General features: G+C 47.7%; 1 protein-coding gene across 3 annotated transcripts in view; it reads right to left on the bottom strand.

Annotated features, from left to right (window-relative positions):
• LOC144479405 (scaffold attachment factor B1-like) overlaps window positions 1-18,694 on the bottom strand; it is a 96,554-nt gene extending 77,860 nt beyond the window's left edge. For 2 of the 3 annotated variants that reach the window (XM_078198035.1, XM_078198037.1), the window contains exons 1-5: window positions 18,466-18,694; window positions 15,211-15,298; window positions 14,790-14,851; window positions 2,004-2,126; window positions 1,138-1,194 (exon numbers count right to left, since the gene is read on the bottom strand). In XM_078198035.1, coding sequence (XP_078054161.1) covers window positions 1,138-1,194; window positions 2,004-2,126; window positions 14,790-14,851; window positions 15,211-15,298; window positions 18,466-18,618 — 483 coding nt within the window. In that variant the 5' untranslated portion in view covers window positions 18,619-18,694. The remainder of the gene's footprint in view (window positions 1-1,137; window positions 1,195-2,003; window positions 2,127-14,789; window positions 14,852-15,210; window positions 15,299-18,465) is intronic. The other variant, XM_078198038.1, reaches the window with a different exon arrangement.
• Between the last annotated feature and the right edge of the window lie 6,191 nt (window positions 18,695-24,885).

The following is a 24,885-nucleotide window of genomic DNA, read 5'->3' as shown; positions in this document are numbered from 1 at the left end:
TGCTCCGGTTCCCCCCACAGTCCAAAGATGTGCGGTTAGGTTGATTGGCCATGCTAAATTGACACTAGTTTCAGGGATATTAGCAGGGTAAATATGTGGGGCTAGGGGAATAGGGTGGGATTGTTGTCGGCGCAGGCTTGATGGGCTGAATGGCCTCCTTCTGTACTGTAGGGACTCTATGATTCTATATGAACCGTCTTCCTTTGAGTTAAGTATGGCTTCAACCACTGGAAAGCTTTACCCCGATTCCCACAGACTTGCAATTTTGCTAAAGTTTAACAACGACAAATATAGTCAAATGTTGCCTTGATTTTGCAGGCTGTTGCTCTCACTTCCTGAGTCAGCTTATGTTTGGACCAAGGCTGCAATCAGGTCTGGAGCCAAGTGGCCCTGGCGGATCCCTGCACCATTAGCTGATGGTACAAGGATTACAGATGAAGGGGCGATGCAAAGAAAAACATTTATACACAGCGAGTGGTAATGACCTGAAACTCAGTACCCACAAGGGTTGCAGAAGTGGAAACAATTAATCAAGTTAATTAAAAAGGAAATTGGATGGGTACTTGCATGAAATAAACTTGCAAGGTACTGGGCTTGAGTGGGCGAGTAGCATTGACTGAATTGATCAATGGAGAGGCAGCAAGAATTTGATGGGCTGAATGGCTGCTTCTGTGCTACAAATAACTTTGACCATTTGATAGCACCATCAGAGACATCTTTCATCACTTTGCTGATGATGACTGATTAGCAGTAATTGGCTAGATTAGATTTGTCCTGCTTTTTGTGGAGAGTGCATACCTGGGCAATTTTCCACATTGTCAGGTAGTTGTCAGTACTGTAGCTGGGTGACAATTAAGAGTTTCAAGACCGTGACAGATAGATTTGTTAGGTAAGGTTATCCAGGGATAGGGAGGAAAGGCAGTTAAACAGAACAGTGGCACATGAGTAGCTGTATTAAAAGTGAATAGAAACAGGCACAAGGGACTGATTGTTCCTTTGTTTGTATAACGAGCTGTAATATAAAAGATGTTGTTCCAAACAATGTAACTCAAACAATTAATTCAATCTAAATCATCTTTCTCCCAATCATCCCTCAAACATTTTATGTAAAATTGTTTGAATGAAGTTCTGTCTTACTTGAGTAACCTGCATTGGCTCCTCCTCTGCTGAGTTTTCTGTAGTCCTTTTCAGTTCCTTAACCAGAAAATATTCACATTAGCCTAAACAACAATGCCACACAGTCTGCAAGATCAACTGCAGTTCAAATCACACACTTTCAACTTAAGTCGCTGCTTTCCCTCTCCCTTCCTTTATCTAAAGGTAGACTTAATGCCTGGTCTTGACCTGAAAATATTGAGGGAGAATCTGAACATCCCACAGTGGGTGGAAGGTTCAAAGTATATAAAGGACAATCAGATCATAACCTACCTGCCTGCCACCAGTTTTAATGGAGGCAAGTGACCAAACCAGCATTAGGTGGCAGATCATTCACTAAAATAGTCTAAAATGGAGGCATAATTTATTTTTAGGAACTCCAAGCTAGGTTTCATGGGCCTCAGGAACACCCCCTTCCCCCCCACAAAAAGGGCCTGAAGGGAAGGGAGCAGTGAGAGTTTCATTCAATAAATGCCTTCATATCAATGCTTGTAGGCCAGAAGGAACAGGAGGCTTCCCGCAGCCTTCAAGCAACCTTGTTTACCACCCCGAACACCCCACCCCATTCAAACCCTCCCTTTTCCCAGATGTTCATCCACCCCCAAAATGATATCTGATCACAATACTGGGCTTGCCTCAAATCCACTCCCACATCTGCTTTCCAGCCCAACACCTTGTCAATCTGACAAGCTAGCTCGCTGTTGAGTGGGATATACTGTTTATAATATTTACAAAAGGCTGTGCTCAATTGGATTGCTCATCAGCAAATCCTTCCCTTCCTACACTTTGGAGGTACTATAGGTGTTATTGGTTTCACTAGAAATTGTAGCCATTCACAAATAGCTTACTTTTTTAACTGAAGTCAAGTTTGGAATTTGCTTGAGGCCCTTATCCACGTCATTATCTGCAGTTTCAGAAATGCCCATTTCTTCTGAATCCTGTACCTGGTCAGCAAATGCTTCAATATCCTCCTATGGTGAAAGGAAAATAATTCAGCCCAGAACTATGCACCAATGGTCATGTTGCAACCACAAAATCCAGCAGCAATTGGTTGTGGGGTGTAGATTTTTACAAATTGTCTACAATTTGTTGGTGCTTTAGTCACTTGACCATGTGTAAAGGCTACAAGGGAGGGGGAAACAAATAAAGAGGCCGCACTATCTGCTCTCAAGTCACCGCAATATGAAGTTCAGAGCAATGCAGCTGCTTCCTGAAAACACATTGTATGCTTCCCTTTCTCAGATACCAATACATAAAAATACTTCCACTAACATAACTGGACTCGTAACCATAACTGTCCAAGGGAGTCTCGTCTCCACCCACCCCACCACATCTTTCCATGGTTCATCAACTTGTAGCCATATGCAAATGCATTAACAATGTCTGAAGTGTTCAGAATGTTGAGTCCATGAGATGACCTCTTACTGCCTGATCACCTAATTGTCGGAGACGGAGCAAGGCTGTTATAAACTTGATGTCACATTTGACCCCTATCACATACCCACACCATCAAGAAGACTGCCCATTGCTTCATAATATTTAGGAAGGCTGTCAAAGTGGAAAAGGAGGCAGAGTAGCATTGTTGATAATAGATGAGAGCAGTATTCGCCGGGGGGGGGGGGGGGCACAGTATAAATCAGTAAATTAAGTGCTCCTAACAAGGGTAATACAGTAATCATGAATGACTTCAATTTACATTCAGATTTAGTAAATGTAATTGTCACTTGGAGGATGAATTCTTGAAATGTAAACAAGGCAGTTTTCTAAAACAGCATGTTTTATGAAACCAGAGAATTATTTTGGATCTTGTATCGTGTAATGAGAAAGATCATAGAAAGAAGATCACAGAAACCCTACAGTGCAGAAAGAGGTCATTTGGCCCATCGAGTCTGCACCGACCACAATTCCACCCATATCCCCATATATTTACCCGCTAATCCCTCTAACCTATGCACCTCAGGACACTAAGGGGCAATTTTAGTATGGCCAATCAACCTAACCCGCACATCTTTGGACTGTGGGAGGAAACCCACGCAGACACAAGGAGAATGGACAAACTCCACACAGACAGTGACCCGAGCCGGGAATCGAACTCAGGTCCCTGGAGCTGTGAAGCAGCAGTGCTAACCACTGTGCCACCGTGCCGCATTAAAGGCCGAATTAATAATCTTGTTGTAAAGGAGTCTCTAAAAAGGTGACGTAATATGATAGAATTTTACATTATAGTTTGAAAGTGATGTTGTTCAATCCAAAATTAGGGTCTTAAATCTAAACAAGGGAAACTATGAAGATATGAGGGACATGTTGGATGTGGTGGATTGGGAAACTACATTAAAAGGTGTGATTTTAGACAGACAACAGCTAGCATTTGAAGAATTAATACAGGTTTACAACAAACTTGCATTCCTTTGAAGCACAGAAAGCCAGCAGGAAAGTTGATCGAACTATGGCTAACAAGAGAAGTTAAAGATTCTATTAAATCAAAGGAAGAGGCCTATAAAGTTGTCAAAAAGGCTAAGCTTGAGAATTGGGGATTTGAGGACTAAGAAAGTGATAAAAAAAGAGAAAATAGAATATGAAAGAAAACTAGCAAGAAACCTAAAAAGACTGTAAAAGCTTTGAGAGGTATGTATAAAGGAAAAGATAAACAAAGATGAATGTCAGGAGAATTAATGACAGGAAACAAGGAAATGACAGAGAAACAAAAAGACTTTGTATTTGCCTTCATGAAGACAGATGCAAAAACCTCCCACGAATCCAGGAGAACCAAGGGACTAGCAAGAATTGAGGAACTGAGAGTAATTAATATTAATAAAGTGGTAGTGCTGAAGAAATTAATGGGACTGAAAGTTGATAAATCTCCTGGACCTCATGGTGTATGTCCCAGTGTTGAAAAGGGTGGCTGTAAAGATAGTGATCTTCCAAAATTCTACAGATTGCAAGGTAGCAAATGTAATCCTGCTATATAAGGAGAAAGAAAATGGGAATCTATAGACCTGTAGGCCTGAAATAATAGGGAAAAGTGCTAGAATCTATTACAAAGGATGTGATAAATGAGCATTTGAAAACACTGGCAGGGTATTAATATTCAAGTTTATCAGTGTCACAAGTAGGCTTATATTAACACTGCAATGAAGTTACTGTGAAAAATCCCCAAGTTGCCACACTCCGGCACCTGTTCGGGTACTCTGAGGGAGAATCTAGGCAGGGTGCACATACCAAAGGACAACAGTGCATAGGAGTCAAGTGGATAGCACAACTGTAGGAGTATAATTATAAAGGCATTCATTGGGTATTTGTGAACATATACAGCAAAGTCAAAGGCAAGTGTAAAGGAAGGGAAAGAGTCGAGGAAACGAGCTTTTCTCAATTCAAAACTCTCACCTGAGAAAATTCTCAACTTGTCACAATAATGTGACTCTTGGCACTTTCCATATACACATAAAAGTACAAAAGCCAGACAATTAAGATGAAATAGCTGTAACTAGGCTGTCGACAACACCAACCAATAAATCAAATACTGCTAAACCAGTAATTCACAGCTGATTTGAAACAGCCTGTTGGATGCCACCCCACCATCAAAATTGACAAGTAAACAGAGCAGGTATGATATAAACAACCCAAAGCTTAAAACACCTTAAACAGGTGAGATTTGCTTGTTAATCACATTATTGGGCTGTAACTTCTGGTGAAGTGGCAATTGAGTCTGCTCTAAATTTCTTAACACGTGCTCATCAGCCCAGTTGGACAAGCCCACTCCAGATACACTGGCCTCGAGCTCAGAGGTAATGGCCCATTTTTGTGACAAGTAATTCCATTTACACAATGCCTTTTAACATTAAGCAGCTTGGGAATTTTTCACAGGTGTACTCAGACTTGGTACATTTACAGACTAGGGCGGCACGGTAGCACAGTGGTTAGCACTGCTACTTCACAGCTCCAGGGACCTGGGTTCGATTCCCGGCTTGGGTCACTGTCTGTGTGGAGTTTGCACATTCTCCTCGTGTCTGCATGGGTTTCTTCCAGGTGCTCCGGTTTCCTCCCACAGTCCAAAGATGCGCGGAATTGCCCCTTAGTGTCCTGAGATGTGTAGGTCAGAGGGTTTAGTGGGTAAATATGTAGGGATACGGGGAAATGGCCTGGGTGGGATTGTGGTCGGTGCAGACTCGATGGACCAAATGGCCTCTTTCTGCACTGTAGGGTATCTATGATCTATGAAATCTTGGATTGAAATGAAGGACAGGAATTTCCTGTGGGCTTCAGGACACTGTGCCAGCCTCAAATGGAGATCAGAAGTCTGTATGGTGTACTTAATCACTAACCTGTGATTTTCCCCAATTTGGCCAGGTCAGGGTGAGCTCACCACTTAAATAAAGATGGTGGCTGAGCTCTGGACATCACTAGGCTTTAAATGCCTTACTACCGGGTCGCCATGTGCAAAAACTCTCAGTTCCCTCTCAAAGTTTATTTATTAGTGTCACAAGTAGGCTTACATTCACACTGCAATTAAGTTACTGTGAAAATCTCCTAGTCGCCACACTCCGGCGCCTGTTCGGGTACACTAAGGGTCAACTTAGCATGGCCAATGTACCTAACCTGCACATCTTTGGACTGTGGGAGGAAACCGGAGCACCAGAGAAAACCCACGGAGACATGGGGAGAACGTGCAAACTCCACACAGACAGTGACCTAATCTGGGAATTGAACCCGGGTCCCTGGCGCTGTGACGCAACAGTGCTAACCACTGTGCCACCGATCTTCTTGCAGCCTCTTTAAAATTATACCATTCAGCTGCATTCTTCCTATCAAAATGTAACACACTTTTCTGCATTATATTCCATTCATCATGTGCCCACCTATTCCACCCAACCAGCCTGTCTCCTTCACTATGTGATACATGTAAGTTTCAAAACTATGTCATAGAATTTCTACAGAAAGAAACCATTCGGCCCATCAAGTCTGCACTGACCCTCTGAAAGAGCATCCCACTCAGGCCCTGCCCTCCATCCTATCCCCATAACCCCACACATTTACCATGGCTAATCCAGCTAACCAGCATATCTTTGGACACTGTGGGGCAATTTAGCATGGCCAATCCACCTAATCTGTACAACTTTGGAGTGTGGGAAGAAACCAGAGCACCCGAAGGAAACTCATGCAAACACGAGAGAACTCGCGAACTCCACACAAGCAGCCTCCCAAGGCCAGAATTGAACCCAGGTCCATGGCGCTGTGAGGCAGTAGTGCTAACCACTGTGCCACCCCAAGTATCACTGTCCTGGACTCTCAAGCCCTCGCCTTTAAAGTATATAAAAAACAATTGTCCTCATACTGAGCTCTGGGAAATATTGTACACCTCCTCTGGTCTGTAAAACAAACCACTCAGCTGTTGCATCCATTCCTGCGATTGCCCCTTTTATCCTCTGGGCTTGAAATGTGCTAGAAGCCTGATACAATGTATTTTATCAATTGCCTTTTGAAAATTCATACACACACGAACCCTTAAGCAACATCTTGAAAAAAAACCATAACCAGGCTGTTCAAACATGGCTTGCCCTCAACAAATGGATATTGCCACTCTTTTTTGTTCATCTTGTCCAAGTGGCTGTTAATTTTCTCTTGGATTATTGCTTCCCCATCTCCCACATTAAACTGGCTGGCCTGTAATTGAAAGTTTTACCCTTCATCTCTTTTTTTGAGCAAGTGAAATGGCTGTTTCTGTGGAAGGAGGGAGGGAGGTATATGATATTCCCCAACCTTCACTACATACGTCATTGCTGATCTGGAAAAAGGAGCAGAATGCAAGGTTTCCAAATTTGCCAATGAAAGGAAGCTAGGTGGATGGGCAGGTTGTGGTGAGGATACAGCGATTCTGCAATGAGATTTAGATAGAGTTTAAAGTGGGGAAGTGAGAGGTCATGTAGGAAGAATCAAAAGAAAGATTATCTGAATGGACAGAGACTGTGAATGAGTGAAGTACAGAAGGATCTAGGTGTTCCGGTGCATCAGTCACAAAAAGCTAGCAGGCAGGTCCAACAAGTTGTTAAGAAGGCAAACAGCATGTTAACCTTTGCTGCAAAAGTGTTTTGCAATTGTATAGGGTGATGGTGAGGCTTCACCTGGAATGCTGCATACAGTTTTGGTCACCTTACCTAAAAAAGGATATAGCAACATTGGAGGCAGTCCAAAGATTCGCCAGGCTAATTCCCAGGATGAGAGAGTTGTCACATCAAGAAAAGCTAAGCAATTGGCGTTGGTGAGTCCACACCTGGAGAGCTTTGTGTAGCTTTGGTGTCCTTATCTGAGGAAGGATGTCCTTGCTATAGAGGGACTACAGCGAAGGTTCACCAGGCTGATTCCCGGGATGGCATATGAGGTGAGACTGAGTCAAGTAGGATTATATTCACTGGAGATTAGAAGAGTGAGGGGATCTCATAGAAACTTCTAAAATTCTAACAGGATTAGACTGGGTAGATCCATAATGTTCCCGATGGTGGTGGGAGAGGGGAGGACCTTTTAGGAATGAGGTGAAAAAAAACTACTTCACCCGGAGTTGTGAATCTGTGGAATTCACTACCACAGAATGTAGTTGAGGCCAACAAACGTGTAATTTAAAACTTGAGGTGCTAGGAATTTCTTCCCTGAGGGTGGTGAATTTCTGGAATTCTCTGTCCCAAAGGGCAGTGGAGGCTGGATCATTAGAAATATTTAAAGCGGAGATGGATAAATATTCGATAGATTGAGGAAGAGATCTATGGGGAAATGGCACAGAAAAGGACTCGATGCCAACATAGATCAGCCATGATCCTATTGAATGGCAGGCAGGTTTGAAGAGCTTACTCCTGCTTCTGTTTCTAACATTCACGCTTGGATCACTGGACATAATTTCAAAATTTAATAATGAAAGAAAACTTGGAAGCTTCTCAGGCAGTGAGGAAGACCGTAATAGACGAGATATGGAGTCCAGTACTAATTGGAGGGCATGGAGGCAGCAATGCTATGATGCGTCATTATACTCCTTAACACAGACTCCGGGAGGGTGGGCATTATTGAATGTAAGGAAGGTTTCCAAAAGCTTTGCTGCCATTCAGTGGAACAGTCTCGTATTGCTAGAAATACAAGAAATTTAAAATTTAGTAGCTTTTATGAGTACAAGGATTGTGGATGGTGCTGCCAAGACCAGCCTTTTCTGCACATCCCTAACTGCCCTAAAAGAGGTGGTGTGCCACCTCCTTGAATCATTGTAGTTGATGTGATGTGCGTACAGATCCACAGTTCTGTTAAGAGGAAGAGCTGGGATTTTGACCTAATAACAGTGAAGGAACAGCAATATATGTCAGGATGATGCACAGGCTTTGTGGAGCCAAACCACAGAGTTCCCAGCCTCTGGCCCACTGTTGCAGCCACAGTATTTATATGGCTAGTCCAGTTAAATTGCTGGTCAAATGGTAGATGCCGAATTATTGATGGTGGGTGTAATGCTGTTGAATGTCACAGAGAGGTGGTTAAATTCTCTCTAGGAGATGGGTCATTGCCTGGCACTTGAGTGAATATTACTTGCCACTTATCAGTCTACGTGTTCCAGGTTCTGCTGCATGCGGGCACAGCCTGTTGCAGCCGGGAAAGGAACTGAGCACAATTGTCAGCAAATATCCCCACGTCTGACCATATCTTGGGAGAGGTCATTGATGAAACAGTCGCTTGAGAAACTCTTGAATTGATGTCCTTCAACAACCACAACCATCTTCCTAGTTGTAACTCTGATCAATGGAGAGCTCAACATTCCCATTGACTTCAATTTTGCTGGGGCTGCTTGGTGCTATACTGGCTCAAATATTGATGTCAAGGCCAGTCACTCACCTCGAGTTCAGCACTTTTGTCCATGTTTAGCTCTGGCAGAACCCAAACGGAGTGTTGATGAACAGTTTATTGCCGAGTGCCAGTTGGAAAGTATCACTGACAGTGCTATCATCACTTCGTTGAAGATTGAGAATAGGCTGATGGAGCAATAATTGGCTGAATTAGATTTGCCGTTTTAGTGGGAGGACACGTCTGAGCAACTTTCCACATTGTCAAGATGATGTAGCTGTACTTTTTAAAATATTTTTTTTGATGTGCGGTGCCCATTGGCTCAGCCAGCATTTATTGCACATCCCTAACTGCTCTTGATGTGGTGGTGGTAGTTACACCCAGTGCTGTTAGGGAGGGAGTTCCAGGAGTTTGACCCAGTGACAGTGAAGGAACAGGGATATACCCTCAAGTCAGGATGGTGAGTGACTTGGAAGAGAAATCCCAGGTGCTGATGTTCCTAAATATCTACTGTCTTTGTCCTTCTAGATGGTAGCGGTTTTGGGTTTGGAAGATGCTGTCTAAGGAACCTTGGTGAGTTCCTGCTGTGCATCGTGTAGATGGTACACACTGCTGTCACTGTGCGTTGTTACTGGAGATTGAATGTTTGTGGAAGGGATAGCAATCAAATCGGATGCTTTGTCTTGGATGATGTCAAGCTTCCTGAGTGTGGTTGGAGCTGCATCAACCAGGCAAGAGGAGAGTATTCCAACACATTCCTGACTTGTGCCTTGTAGATGGTGGAGGGGCTTTGGGGAGTCAGGTGAGTTGCTTGCTGCAGGATTTCAGCCTCTGACTTATTCTTCTGGTCACAGCATTTATATGGTTAGTCCAGTTCAGTTTCTGGTCAGTGATAACCCCCGGGATGTTGATAATGGGGGACTCAGCAATGGTAACCTTAAGGGGCAATGGTTAGCTTCTCTCTTGTTGGAGGTAATCATTGCTCATTACTTGTGTGGCACGAATAATACTTCAATGTTACTGGAACAACTTGGTATGGGGAATAGCTAGCTCTGAACCAAAGTCTTCAGTACCACAGCTGTGTTTTGTCAGAGCATATAACCTCACAGCAGAAAACAGCTGAAGGCACTGAATGCTTTCACATGGAATGAATCAAAATGTCTGAAGACTGGCAGTTGTGATGCTGGGAACCTCAGGAGCAGGTACAGAGGAATCATCCGCTTGGAACTTTTGGCTGAAGAGTTGAAAATGCTTCAGCTTTATCTTTTGCACTCATGCACTGAGTTTTTCCACCATTAAGGATGGGGACATTTATGGAGTCTGCTCCTCTTGTTGGTAGTTGACTGTCATCATCATTCACAACTGGATGCGGCAGGATTGGAGAGCTTTGATCTAATCCACTGGTTGCGGCATCGCTTAGCTTTGTTTACAGCATCGCTTAGCTTTGTTTACAGCATACTACTTCTGCATGTGTAGCAGCTTCGGCAGGTTGGCATTTCATTTTTGTGTTTGACTGGTGCTGCTCCTGGCATGCTTTCCTGTATTTCTTATCGGGGAATGTCTTTCATGACGACTATTGTAAGATCGGCTTCTTGCATATTCCTGAAATTCAATCAGACCTCTCGCTTATGGTCATGGCTGAGCATGGGATATGCCTGGCCATGAGGTTAGATTGTGGTTAAAGAGAATTCAACTGCCACTAATGGCCAACAGCACCTCATGGATGCTCAGTTGAGCTGCTAGATGTGTTTTGAATATATCTCTTTAGTATAGGGGTAGCACCATGCATGATTGAGGGTGTTCTTAGTGTGAAGACTCTACAAGCACTGTGAGGTGGGCACTCCCACCACTGTGACAGGTAGATTGGTGAAGGCAGAGTCCAGTAGGTTTTTCCCTTCTGATTCAATTGCCACCTGCTGCTGGCCCAGCCTGGTTGACACATCCTTGAGGACTCAGCCAGTTCAGGTATTGGTGGAGCGCTCAAGCCACTCTTGCTGATGGACAGTGCAGTCCCCACCAGAGCACATTCTGTCCTCTTACTATAGTTGGTGTTTCTTCCAAGTGGTATTCAATGTGGAGTAGCAGTGTTTCATCAGTTGAGGGAAGTGGTAAGCAGGAGGAGGTTTTCCTACCAAATTTTGACCTAATGCCTTAAAATGTCATGGGATCCGCTGCCAATGTTAAGATCTCCCGAGATACTAGCTCCCACTACATAACCTTACACCACCACCTCTGATGCATCTGTCCTGTCATTGTAACAGAGCACTTTTTAAAAAATGCGTTGATGAGGTGTAGGTACACCCACCCATAGTGCCTCAAAAAAAATCAAATAAGCATAACAAAAACATCACCAAAGCTTGAATGTATGTTTTGGAAATATGATGTAAAACATTGTAACATACTGCTGCTAATCTTCAGTTGTGAAGCTATACACAGCTCCAGAATGAGATAAATCTGCTTTCCTGAAAGCCACTGACACAGATGATGTGGTACCTTCCATTTGTTAAACTGTATATTCTGCCCTGAGTGCTTGGGAGTTAAGGTTAAGTGTGGGAGTTCAGGAAAATGGAGGAGGTGGTTTTGTTGTGTATTGTTTTCTTTATGGTGTCCACGGTTCTGTGGGGGCTGGTGCAAGCAAAGGCAGGTGAGCTGTGGCACCTCAGGAGTGGTGAACATGTCTGATATCACAGATAAGTGAGGGGTAGCTCAGTTTTTCTCTCTTTCACTTTTCTGACTCTGGAAATGAAGGCTAGGTAGGGAAATAGAAATTGCAGAATGTTAAATTAGTGGTATAAGCAAAATCAAATTGAAATTCTAAACTAAATAAATACCAATCAAATGTTTTAAATTCTATCAGTGGTCAGGGACAGGTGGATATGACTGAGAGTGAGGCAGGTAGAGAGATCCAAGAGATAGCAGCAATGTAGGAGCCTCAGTCTCTGTGCAACAGGCCTGAGATTCTTGTTCCATGTGGACAAAAACAGACTGTAGGGAGGATGAGCAAACTAACCACAGCACCATGGTTCAGGGAGCTGTTCAAGTGCAGGGAGAAATGACAAATGTAGCTGTAGCTGGGGATAGCATAGTCAGGGCAATAGACACTTTTCTGTAGCCAGGACTGAGAGTCTTGAAGGCTGTATTGCCTGCCCGGTGCCAGCGTTCAGGACATCTGTTCTGAGCAGGAGTGGAACTTGCGGTGGGAGGGGGAAGGATCCCGTAGTCAAGGTCCATGCAGGTACCAACAGCATAGGTAGAACGAGGTTCTATGTTTGAGGATTTAGGCTCTAAATTAAGGAACAAAACTCCAGGGTTATAATCTCTGGATTATTACCTGAGCCAGGTGAAGAGTACATACAATTAGAGAGATGAATACGTGGCTCAAAGACTGGTGAGAGAGAAGTGGCTTTCAGCTTGCGGGGCACAGGCATCAGTACTGGGTAAAGAGGGCTGTACCATTGGGATGGCCTACATCTGAATTGTGCTGGAGCCAGTGTTCTTGTGGGCTGTATACTCAGGGAAGTAGAGAGGGCTATAAATTAAATAGTGGGAGTGAGGATTCAGTTGCATGGAAAATTAGGATTCCAAAGTTAAAGGTGGTCGGTGTGCAGATTAGTGATGAGTCTGAGTGTCAACAGAACGCAAAAGATCGCAACAGATCATATGAAAGTCATATTGCACCAAATACTCATACAAAAAGGAAGGAAATTGGGGTGACATGGGGGCATAGTGGTTAGCACTGCTGCCTCACAGCACCAGGGTTCAATTCCCGGCTTGGGTCACTGTGTGGAGTTTGCATGTTCTCCCCATGTCTGCGTGGGTTTCCTCTGGGTGCTCTGGTTTCCTCCCACAGTCTGAAAGATGTGCTGGTTAGATGCACTGACCCCAACAGGTACCGGGGTGTGGCGACGAGGGGAATTCCACAGTAACTTCATTGCAGTGTTAATGTAAGCCTTACTTGTGACTAATAAATAAACGTTAAATTGGATGATAAAATAAACCTAAAGACTTTGTATCTGAATGCACACACAAAGCATTTGGAATAAAATTAATGCATTAACAGCACAAATAGAATGGGCATGGTTGAATGGTGAGTTCTGACACGTGGTTACAGGGAAACCTGGTTTGCGAATTGAATGTTCAAGGGTACTCAGTATTTCGGAAGAATCGACAGGAAGGAAAAGAAGGTGGTGTAGCTTTGTTAGTTAAGGAAGAGACGAAGTGAGAAATGATATAAGCACTGGGGTCCAAGGCGCAGAATCAGTCTGGGTCGAAGTAAGGAATAGCAAGGTAAAGTCGTCCCTGGTGGGAGTAATCCACAGGTCCCCAAACAGTATGAAAGGTACGGCTATAATCATGGGTGATTTTAACACCCACATCAACTGGAATAATCAAATTGGCAAGGGTAGCCTCGAGGGAGAGTTCACCGAATGGATAAGATATTGTTTTTTTGGAGTAACATGTGGAACCAACCAGGGAGCAGGCTATTCTAGATTTGGTATTATATAATGATGTAGGGCTAATAAATGATCTCATAGTTAAGGATCCTCGAGGGAAGAGTGATCAGAGCGTGCTAGAATTTCAAATTCAGTTTGAAGGCAAGAAACTGGAGTCCCACACTAGCATTCTGGAGTTAAACAAAGGAAATTACATAGACATGAGGACAGATTTTGCCCTAGTGGACTGGGCAGGAAGACTACAAGGTAGGACAGTTGATGAACAGTGGCGGATATTCAAGTCCTACTAAAATATATTCCATAGAGGAGAAAAGATGGATGCAGGGATAGCAGGTACCATAGCCAAGTTTGCAGATGACATTAAAATAAGTGGGATGGTAAGTTGCCATAATGAAATGAGAAATCTACAAATGGATATGGATAGGTTAAGCAAATGGGACAAAATTTGGCAGGTGGAGTTTAACATGGATAAGTGTGAGATTATCCATTTTGGTCAGAAAAAATGCAAAGGCAAATATTATCTAAATGGAGAGAAACTTCGGAGTGCTTTGGCGCAGAGGGATCTGGGTGTTCTTGTGCATGAATCATAGAAAGTTAGAGTGCAGCTGCAACAGCTATACAAAGTGTGTATAAGATAATAAGGGAGATTGACAAAACAGATATGGAGAGGATGTTTCCTCTTGGAAGGCAATCCAGAACAAGAAGTCATAGATTTAGGGGTAGCAGATTTAAAACAGAAATGAGAAACTACTTCTCTGAAAAAGGTTGCGAGCCTGTGGAATTCACTACCCCAGGCCGTGGTGGATGCCGGGACATGGAGTAAGTTTAAGGAAGAGGTAGACAGATTTTTAATTAGTAATAAGTTTGAAGCGCTATGGTGAACAGGCAGGAAATTGGAGCTGAGCCCGAGATGAGATCAGCCATGATCATATTCAATGGCAGAGCAGGCTCGAGGGGCTAACTTGTCTACTCCGAGTTCTTATGTGACCAATTTTTAAAGTTGGTCTTTTCTGCTCAAGTAGAGGTCAGAACTGTGGCAAAGGCAGGAGAAATTTTAACTAAACATTTGAAGACATGTTCAAAAAGATAGCTGTGGAAATAGAATGTGGAACATGCAGTTAGTTAGCTGTGAATATTGCTATGAAACTCGCTTGTACATCAAAAATCTATCCCATCCAGCCTTGAATATATTCAAATGACCCATCCTTCACTGGTCTCTGGGGTTGCGAATTCATGAAAGACCTTAGAGAAAAAGTCCCTCCTCATACCAGTCGTAAATGAGTGACCCTTATTTTGAACAGTCCTCTGAAGCAGAAACATCCTCTCTGTATTCCTCTGGCAAGTCCTGTCAGAATTGTGCATTTCACTCACCTGCTTTCCACCAAAATCATCTTCGGGACAGTCTTCAGTTTCACACTCCTCAGTTCTGCATCCTGAAGAACAAACATGTCAAACACATGGAAATGGCATTTGAATTTTCCAGGAGCAATCACGTCTTGTTGTGGACAGACTGATGGAGTGCAATAAGGCTACAGACTACTGACAGCTGGGCATAAATGCAACCCATACTGATTCTAGCTATCCTCTTCACCCAATTGCAAGGGTACCCAAGGCTGGCCAAAGCAGGAAGTGGAACTGTCAAACTCTTCTCAATTAACAGGGAACATCAACTGATACCAACAGGGTCATTAAAAACATCCCACTTTCTAATTTCAGGCCAATAAGCTGGCATAAAAATATACCCAAGTACAAATTTTAAGATCTGCATCTTGGAAGTGTATTTTTGTCCCACCTTTTGCCATTTTCTTTGATGCTCTGCTGATTGGGGTCTCTGGGGTGACTGGAATTTCATCAGGATTTCCTCCTTCCTCTTGTATGACCTGAAGACAGGATTCAAATCATTAGCACAAGGCAAAAATCAAAATTCGTTATATGCTGCCATCACTCCTCCACCCCCCTCCCCTCATCTGCTACGTGCCCCTTCCCCCACCCCACCTTACCACCTGCCAAAATCTCCCAACCTGCCCCCAGCACCACCCTCACCCCCCATCAACCCTTCTTCCCCTCCCGCCACCCTTTCCCCTGCCCCTCCTTCTACCCCGCTCACCCCCCCTCCTTCACCTGTCCTTCTCCCTAACACCCTTGTCCCCCTGCCAGGGTACCTGCTTCCACCCACGCCCCTGCCCCACCCCAGCTCCTGCCTGTACCCAACTCCCCAGCACCCCCTCCAAAACTGCCCCACCTGCCAAACCTCCCACCCTCTCCAAAACCCATCACCCCCACGACAGATAACCACCCTGCCACCCCCCCATCCTTCCTCCAATCGCATGAACACCCGCACCATCACCCCCCCTTCAAATCTCCTACACACCTGCCCCCCTCCAAACCATCCCACCCCCCAGCTAAACGTCCCCTCCAACTCCCTCTCCATGCCCCCACCCCCACCCCTATCCCCCCAACCCCACCACCACCCCTATCCCCCCAACCCCCTCCATACTCCCAATCCCCCCACCACACCACCCCCAACCCCTTCATCACCCCATCTGCCCACCACCCCTACCCCCCTCTAACTCCCCCCATCACACATACCCCCAACCAACCCTTCCCACTACCCCTATACCCAACCCCCTCACCACCACCATACCCCCCACCAACCCCTAAACCCCCCAACCCCCTCATCACCCCATACCGCCCAACCCCCTCACCACCCTGATATCATCCAAGCCCTCCACCACCCGTACATCCCGCATCCCACTCAACCTCACCTCATCCCCACCCCTTGCAACCCCCTTCACCCCCACCCACCCTGCCCCCCCTCAACACCCTCCCCCCAAACCCCCGCCCGGCTCCCCCTCACCCCGCCACCCCTTCATCCGCCACCCCCCCCCAACCCGACTCCCCCTCAGCTCCCCCCCCACCCCAGCTCCCCCTCAGCTACCCCCACCCCACCGCCCCCCCCCCCACCCATCAATCAACAACCCCTGCCCCCCCCAACCTCAGCAACCCCGGACCCCCTCACCCCCACCCGGCCTCACCTCACCCTCACACGCACCCCACAACCCCCCCGGCCTCCCTTCACTCTCATCCTCCCTCCCCCGGCCCCCTCCACCTCACCACCCCAGCCCCCCCTCACCCTCACCGCCCCCCCACCCCCCCCCCCCCCCAACCACGGTCCCCCCTCACTCTCACCCCCCCCGGCCTCACCTCACCCCCACCCCACTCGCCCCCACCCCCCCCGCGCCCCCACCCCCCCCCTCAAACCCCACAACCCCCCCGGCGCCCCCTCAACCACCCCCCCCACAACCCCCTCACCCCCGACCCCCTCACCCCCCCCCACCCGACCCCCCCACACCCCGACCCCCCCCCCACACCCCGACCCCCCCACACCCTCCCCACCCCCTTAACCCCCCACCCCCTTAACCCCCCACACCCTCACCCCCCCACCCCTCACCCCCACCCCCTCACCCCCACCACTCCTCCCCACCCCCTCACCCCGACCCCTCCCCACACCCTCACCCCCCCACCTCTCCCCACCCCCTACCACCCCACCCCGACCCCCCCACCCCGACCCCCCCACAATGATCCCCCCACCCCTTCACCCCCCCACCCTGACGCCCCCCACCCCCTCACCCCAACCCCCCACACTCCTCACTCCCCCACACCCCTCACCCCCCCACCCCTCACCTCCCGACCCCCACCCCCCATTGCCCCCCCACTCCTTATCCCCCCACCCCTCTCCACCCCCACCTCACCCCGACCCCCCCCTCCACCCCCTCATCCCCCCCACCTCCCCTCCTCAACCCCCTCATCCCCCCCACCTCAACCCCCCCATCCCCCCCACCCCCCCTCCTCAACCCCCCCACCTCAACCACCCCCACTCACCCCCGCCCACTCCCTCACACCCCCACCCCGGCCCCCCACAAACCTCACCCCCAACCCCCATCGCCCCCCCCACCGCCGCCCCCCCCACCCCCCGACCCCCCCATCGCCCCCCCCACCCCCCCAACGCCCGACCCCCCCATCGCCCCCCCCACCCCCCCAACGCCCGACCCCCCCCATCGCCCCCCCCACACCCCCCATCGCCCCCCCCACTGCCGCCCCCCACCCCCCGACCCCCCCCATCGCCCCCCCCACACCCCCAACGCCCCCCCCACACCCCCAACGCCACCCCCCCACCCCTCATCGCCCCCCTCCCCTCACCCTGACCCTCCTGACCCCCCCCACCCCACTCACCCCCCCTCGTCCCCCCCCACCCCATTCACCCCTCACCCCACTCCCATCCCCACCCACCCCCCCGACCCCACTCGCCCCCGCCCCCACGACCTCCATTCACCCCCCCCACCCCCACGACCCCCCATTCACCCCCCCCACCCACCCCCACTCACCCCCCCCCCACCCACCCCCACTCACCCCCCCCCACCCACCCCCCCCCACCCACCCCCACTCACCCCTCCCCCCCACCCCCACCCCCACTCACCCCTCCCCCCCACCCCCATTCACCCCCCCCCCCCACCCCCGGCATCCCCCTCAGCCCGGCATCGCCCTCGGCCCCGCCCCCGGCATCGCCCTCACCCCCACACCTGGCATCGCCCTCACCCCCACCCCTGGCATCGCCCTCACCTCCACCCCGGCTTCGCCCTCGCCCCCACCCCGGCATCGCCCTCACCCCCACCCCGGCATCGCCCTCACTCCCACCCCGGCATCGCCCTCACCCCCACCCCGGTATCGCCCTCACCTCCACCCCGGTATCGCCCTCACCCCCACCCCGGTATCGCCCTCACCCCCACCCTGGTATCGCCCTCACCCCCACCCCTGGCATCACCCTCACCCCCACCCCGGTATCGCCCTCACCCCCACCCCTGGCATCACCCTCACACGCACCCCCACACTCCCAGCACCACTCCCCCTCATCCCCACTCCTGGCGCCCCACACTCACCACCCCCCCCAACCCTACCCGCCCCCTCCCTCACCCCCAACCCCCCTCCTCACCCCCAACCCCCCTCCTCACCCCCAACCCCCCTCCTCACCCCCAACCCCCCTCCTCACCTGCCGGAGCCGCTCTATTAGGGTGCTTTTGTTGCCGTTCGTGTCCAGATTTCTCTTTTTCAGCTCTGCCTTCAAATCCACCACCCTAAGCTCGGTGACCTTGCGCAAACCACCCTCAACAATAGACACCCCATCTCCGCTCTCATCCGCCATTGCAGCCGATCCACTGACAAACAGCAGCTTCAAAATGGCGCCCGGCTCCTATCCTCCCGGCCGCTATTGCGCAGGCGCTTCACCCGGCTCAGCGCCGCCACTACGCAGGCGCTCCTCTCCGCGCAGGCGCTCCGCCCTGTTCAGCGCCGCCACCGCACAGGCGCCCCGCCCGGCTCAGTCTCGCCACCGCGCAGGCGCTCCGCCCGGTTCAGGGGCGCCACTGAGCAGGCTTCAAGCTGCAGGCGCTGGGCCGCTTTGAGGCAATGTTCTATGGCCTTGTGCACTCTGATCAATGGCAGCTCCTTGGCTCATATCACACTCCAATAACTTCCTTCATCCTCTTTGCTTTCCTCTCCTTTTTTTTAATACTTTTCCAATTCAATCAAATCAAATCCAATTCAGAGTCTCAACAAGTTGAGACATTTCAGATCCAGGCTGACAAGACAGGGCGAGCGACCAAACCACCCTGTCCTGGGCCCGATCTACATGAGCCAAGCTGATTGGAGAAGGGGGAGTTTCCTCCTCCAAGACTTGAGCTCATTTGCATCTTAGCCAAAAGGCCGAGATCATAGAAATCATAGAAACCCTACAGTGCAGAAGGAGGCCATTCGGCCCATCGAGTCTGCACCGACCACAATCCCACCCAGGCCCTACCCCCACATATTTACCCGCTAATCCCTCTAACCAACACATCTCAGGGGCAATTTTAACCTGGCCAATCAACCTAACCCGCACATCTTTGGACTGTGGGAGGAAACCGGAGCACCCGGAGGAAACCCACGCAGACACGAGGAGAATGTGCAAACTCCACACAGACAGTGACCCGAGCCGGGAATCAAACCCGGGACCCTGGAGCTGTGAAGCAGCAGTGCTAACCACTGTGCTACCGTGCCGCCTTTAAAACTTCTCCCTTTTACTTTAAACCTATTTCCCATTGTAATTGATATTTCTACTCTAGCGGATGCTGCTTTTAGAAGGTTTACTACAGACCAAGTACTTTGTCTCCATGGAGCTCCATTTAATAAATCGTATTTTCTGAATCTCGAAGTCTGACTACTAGTGGATTTTTCCCACAACAAATGGCGTAGTCGGCTAGGATCCTATTACTGGTGAGACCGATTGGCCACGGTCGCAACCGGGGTAGAGATCGCGGAATCTGTGACAGTCAGACTGGATCAGGAAATACGGTTTACAAGGGGGAAACATTTGTACTGTTTATTTGTGATAATATTTGTTATAGTGATAAGTACTAACTGCTGATAGGAATAAATAACTGTGATTTGTGCTGATCGACAAAATTTTTTTTAAAAATTGCTTCATATGAAACATATGAAGCTTCAGTGCGACCTAATGACCTCAACCAAGTGCGGCCGACCATGGGCTGCCGACCATACTACACTTGATCTTAGCCAAAGGCCGAGAAGCGTTCCTCCTTGTTTTTAATCTTTCCGATGGTAGTCATGATGTGGAGATGCCGGTTAAACACAGTAAGAAGTCTAACACCAGGTTAAAGTCCAACAGGTTTATTTGGTAGCAAAAGCCACTAGCTTTCGGAGCGCCGCTCCTTCGTCAGATGGAGTGGAAATCTGCAGATTTAATTTAATCTTTCCTCTATAAAGTCTCATTTAAGTTTGCTTCCTCTTAAAATGTGCCCTGTCCAGAGGGCCTTTTCCTAATTATGTTCAGCCAATCTCTTTGCTCATTCACTCTCCCCAGCACTCTGATACCAGATAATTGAAAGATCATTAAACATCTTTGTGACTGTGGAAGGAAACGAGCATCTGGAGAAAATCCACACAGACACAAGGAGACTGCGTGTAAAAAATATTTTGCCTTTAAAACTTCTCCCTTTTACTTTAAACCTATTTCCCATTGTAATTGATATTTCTACTCTGGGAAAAAGACTGTCCATTTTACCCAAGCCTCATAATTTTTTAAACACCCTTCAGCCTCCAACGTTCAAGTGAAGACAAACCAAGTTTGTCCAATCTCTCCTCATAGCTAATACCCTCCAGACCAGGCAACATCCTAAAGTTAAAGTTTATTTATTTTGTCACAAGTAGGCTTACATTAACACTGCAATGAAGTTACTATAAAATCCCATAGCCGCCACACTCCGGCACCTGTTTGGGTACATTGAGGGAGAATTTAGCATTGCCAATGCACCTAACCAGCATGTATTTCAGACTGTGGGAGGAAACCGGAGCACCCGGAGGAAACACAAGCAGACACGGGGAGAATGTGCAAACTCCGCACAGTCGGTGACCCAAGTGGGATATCGAACCCAGATCCCTGGTGCAATGAGGCAGCAGTGCTAACCACTGTGGTACCATGCTGTCCTTGTGCCACCATGCTGCCCTCCTAGTAAACCCTCTCGGTACCCTCTCCAAAGCCCTCTTCTGGTAATGTGGCGACCAGAACAGTACGCAATATTCCAAATGTGGCCAAACTGAAGTTCTATACAGCTGCAACATGACTTGCCAATTTTTATACTCGATGCCCCAACCAATGAAGGCAAGCCTACTATATGCCTCCTTGACCACCTTATCCACTTGTGTTGTCATTTTCAGGGAACTGTGCACCTGTACGCCTAGATCTCTCTAATGTTTCAAAACGTTCTGCCAATTCTCTCCTGCATTAGACCTTTCAAAATGCATCACCTCGCATTTGTCCAGTTTGAATTCCATCTGCCATCTCTCTGCCCAAGTCTCCAGCCTATCTATATCCTGTTGTATCCTCTGGCAATCCTCACTATCCGCAACTCCTCCAACTATTGTGTCATCCATAAAGATTCTAATCAGACAACCTAAACCTATATCAGACTTTTATTTATTGACTGCAGCTCAGCCTTCAACACCATTATTCCCACAAAACTCATCTCCAAACTCTGTGGCCTGGGCCTTGGCACCTCCCTCTGCGACTGGATCTGAACTTCCTAACTCACAGACCACAATCAGTAAGGATAGGCAACAACACCTCCTCCATGATCATCCTCAATACCGGTGCCCCACAAGATTGTGTTCTCAGCCCCCTACTATACTCCTTATACATCTATGACTGTGTGGCCAAATTCCCTCCAATTCGACTTTCAAGTTTGCTGACGACACCACTGTAGTGGGTCGGATCTCAAACAATGACGAGACAGAGTACAGGGATGAGATAGAGAATCTGGTGAACTGGTGCGGCAACAATAATCTCTCCTTCAATGTCAACAAAACAAAGGAGATTGTCATCGACTTCAGGAAGCATAAAGGAGAAAATGCCCCTGTCTACATCAATGGGCACAAAATAGAAAGGGACGAGAGCTTCAAGTTTTTAGGTGTCCAGATCACCAACAACCTGTCCTGGTCCCCCCATGCCGACGCTATAGTTAAGAAAACCCACCAACGCCTCTACTTTCTCAGAAGACGAAGGAAATTTGGCATGTTGGCTACGACTCTCACCAACTTTTACAGATGCACCATAGAAAGCATTCTTTCTGGTTGTATCACAGCTTGGTATGGTTCCTGCTCTGCCCAAGACCACAAGGAACGACAAAAGGTTGTGAATGTAGCCCAATCCATCACGCAAACCAGCCTCCCATCCATTGACTCTGTCTACACTTCCTGCTGCCTCAGCAAAACAGCCAGCATAATTAAGGACACCACGCACCCTGGACATTCTCTCTTCCACCTTCTTCCGTCGGGAAAAAGATACAAAAGTCTGAGGTTACGTACCAACTGACTCAAAACAGCTTCTTCCCTGCTGGCATCAGACTTTTGAATGGACTTACCTCGCATTAAATTGATCTTTCTCTACACCCTAGCTATGACTGTAGCACTACATTCTGCACTCTCTCGTTTCCTTCTCTTTGAACGGTATGCTTTGTATAGCGAGCAAGAAACAATACTTTTCACTGTATGCTAATACATGTGACAATAATAAATCAAATCAAAATCAAAATGCATTCTCCTCCACATCATTTATACATATATTACGAACAACAGGGATCCCAGGACTGATCCTTGTGGAACACCACTAGTCACCGATCTCCAGTCAGAAAAACACCCTTCCACTGCAACTCTGTCTTCTATGGCCAAGCCATAGAATCCATCTTCCCAGCTCACCACGGATTCCATGTGACTTTACCTTTTGTATCAGCCTGCCATGAGGTACCTTGCAAAAGACAACATCCAGCATCCTGTCCTCATCAATCATCTTTGGCACCTCCTCAAAAACTCAATGAAGTTTGTGAGACATGGCCTCTCCCGCACAAAGCCATGCAGCCTATTGCTATTAAGTCCATATTTTTCCAAATGTGCATAAATCCTGTTCCTTGAGTTTTCGAGTGCATTAATCACATAGAACATAGAACATAGAACAGTACAGCACAGAACAGGCCCTTCAGCCCACGATGTTGTGCCGAGCTTTATCTGAAACCAAGATCAAGCTATCCCACTCCCTATCATCCTGGTGTGCTCCATGTGCCTATCCAATAACCGCTTAAATGTTTCTAAAGTGTCTGACTCCACTATCACTGCAGGCAGTCCATTCCACACCCCAACCACTCTCTGCGTAAAGAACCTACCTCTGATATCCGTCCTGTATCTCCCACCACGAACCCTATAGTTATGCCCCCTTGTAATAGCTCCATCCACCCGAGGAAATAGTCTTTGAACGTTCACTCTATCTATCCCCTTCATCATTTTATACACCTCTATTAAGTCTCCCCTCAGCCTCCTCCGCTCCAGAGAGAATAGCCCTAGCTCCCTCAACCTTTCCTCATATGACCTACCCTCCAAACCAGGCAGCATCCTGGTAAATCTCCTCTGCACTCCCTCCAGCGCTTCCACATCCTTCCTATAGTGAGGTGACCAGAACTGCACACAATATTCCAAATGTGGTCTCACCAAGGTCCTGTACAATCACAAAAAGCTAGCAGGCAAGTCCAACGAGTAGTTAAGAAGTCAAATGGCATTTTGGCCTTTATTGCAAAGGGGTTGGAGTTTAAAAATAGGGAGGTTTTGTTGCAATTGTACAGGGTGTTGGTGAGGCCTTTCCTGGAATACTATGTACAGTTTTTGTCCCCTTACCTTAGAAAGGATATAGTAACATTGGAGGCAGTCCAAAGGTGATTCGTCAGGCTAATTCCTGGGATGAGAGGATGGTCCTATCAAAAGAGGCTAAATAGTCTGGGTCAGTATTCCTTGGAGTTTAGAAGAATGAGGGGTGACCTTATTCAAACATACAAGATCCTGAGCGGGCTTGACAGGGTAGATGGTGAGATGTTTTCACTAGTGGGAAAATCTCAAACAAGGGGACGTAGCTACAAGATAAAGGGCCGTTCATTTAAAACTGAGGTGCGTAGAAATGTCTTCTCTCAGAGGATGGTGAATCTCTGGAATTCTCTGTCCCAAAGGGTGATGGAGGCTGGATCATTAGAAGTATTTAGAGTGGACATGGATAAATATTTGATAGATCAAGGAAGAGAGCTATGGGGAACTTTGATTTGATTTGATTTATTATTGTCACATGTATTAGCATACAGTGAAAAGTATTGTTTCTTGCACGCTATACAGACAAAGCATACCGATCATAGAGAAGGAAATGAGAGTGTGCAGAATGTAGTGTTACAGTAATAGTTAGGGTGTAGAGAAAGATCAACTTAGTGCAAGGTAAGTCTATTCAAAAGTCTGACAGCAGCAGGGAAGAAGCTGTTCTTGAGTCAGTTGGTACATGACCTCAGACTTTTGTATCTTTTCCCCGACGGAAGAAGGTGGAAGAGAGAATGTCCAGGGTGCATGGGACCCTTAATTATGCTGGCTGCTTTGTCAAGGTAGCAGAAGTGTAGACAGAGTCAATGGATGGGAGGCTGGTTTGCGTGATGGATTGGACTACATTCACGACCTTTTGTCGTTCCTTGCGATCTTGGGCAGAGCAGGAACCATACCAAGCTGTGATAAAACCAGATAGAATGCTTTCTATGGTGCATTTGTAAAAGTTGGTGAGACTCGTAGCTGACATGCCAAATTTCCTTAGTCTTCTGAGAAAGTAGAGGCGTTGGTGGGTTTTCTTAATTACAGCATCGGCATGGGGGGACCAGGACAGGTTGTTGGTGATCTGAACACCTAAAAACTTGAAGCTCTCGATCCTTTCTACTTCGTCCACATTGATGTAGACAGGGACATGTTCTCCTTTATGCTTCCTGAAGTCGATGACAATCTCCTTTGTTTTGTTGACATTGAGGGAAATTGCACAGAAAAGGAGTTGGGGCCGAAATAGATCAGC

Source organism: Mustelus asterias, chromosome 26, assembly GCF_964213995.1.
Source record: "Mustelus asterias chromosome 26, sMusAst1.hap1.1, whole genome shotgun sequence".
Lineage (NCBI taxonomy): Eukaryota > Metazoa > Chordata > Chondrichthyes > Carcharhiniformes > Triakidae > Mustelus > Mustelus asterias.
Note: the sequence above shows the minus strand (reverse complement) of the source record. Positions and strands in the feature narration are given on the sequence as shown.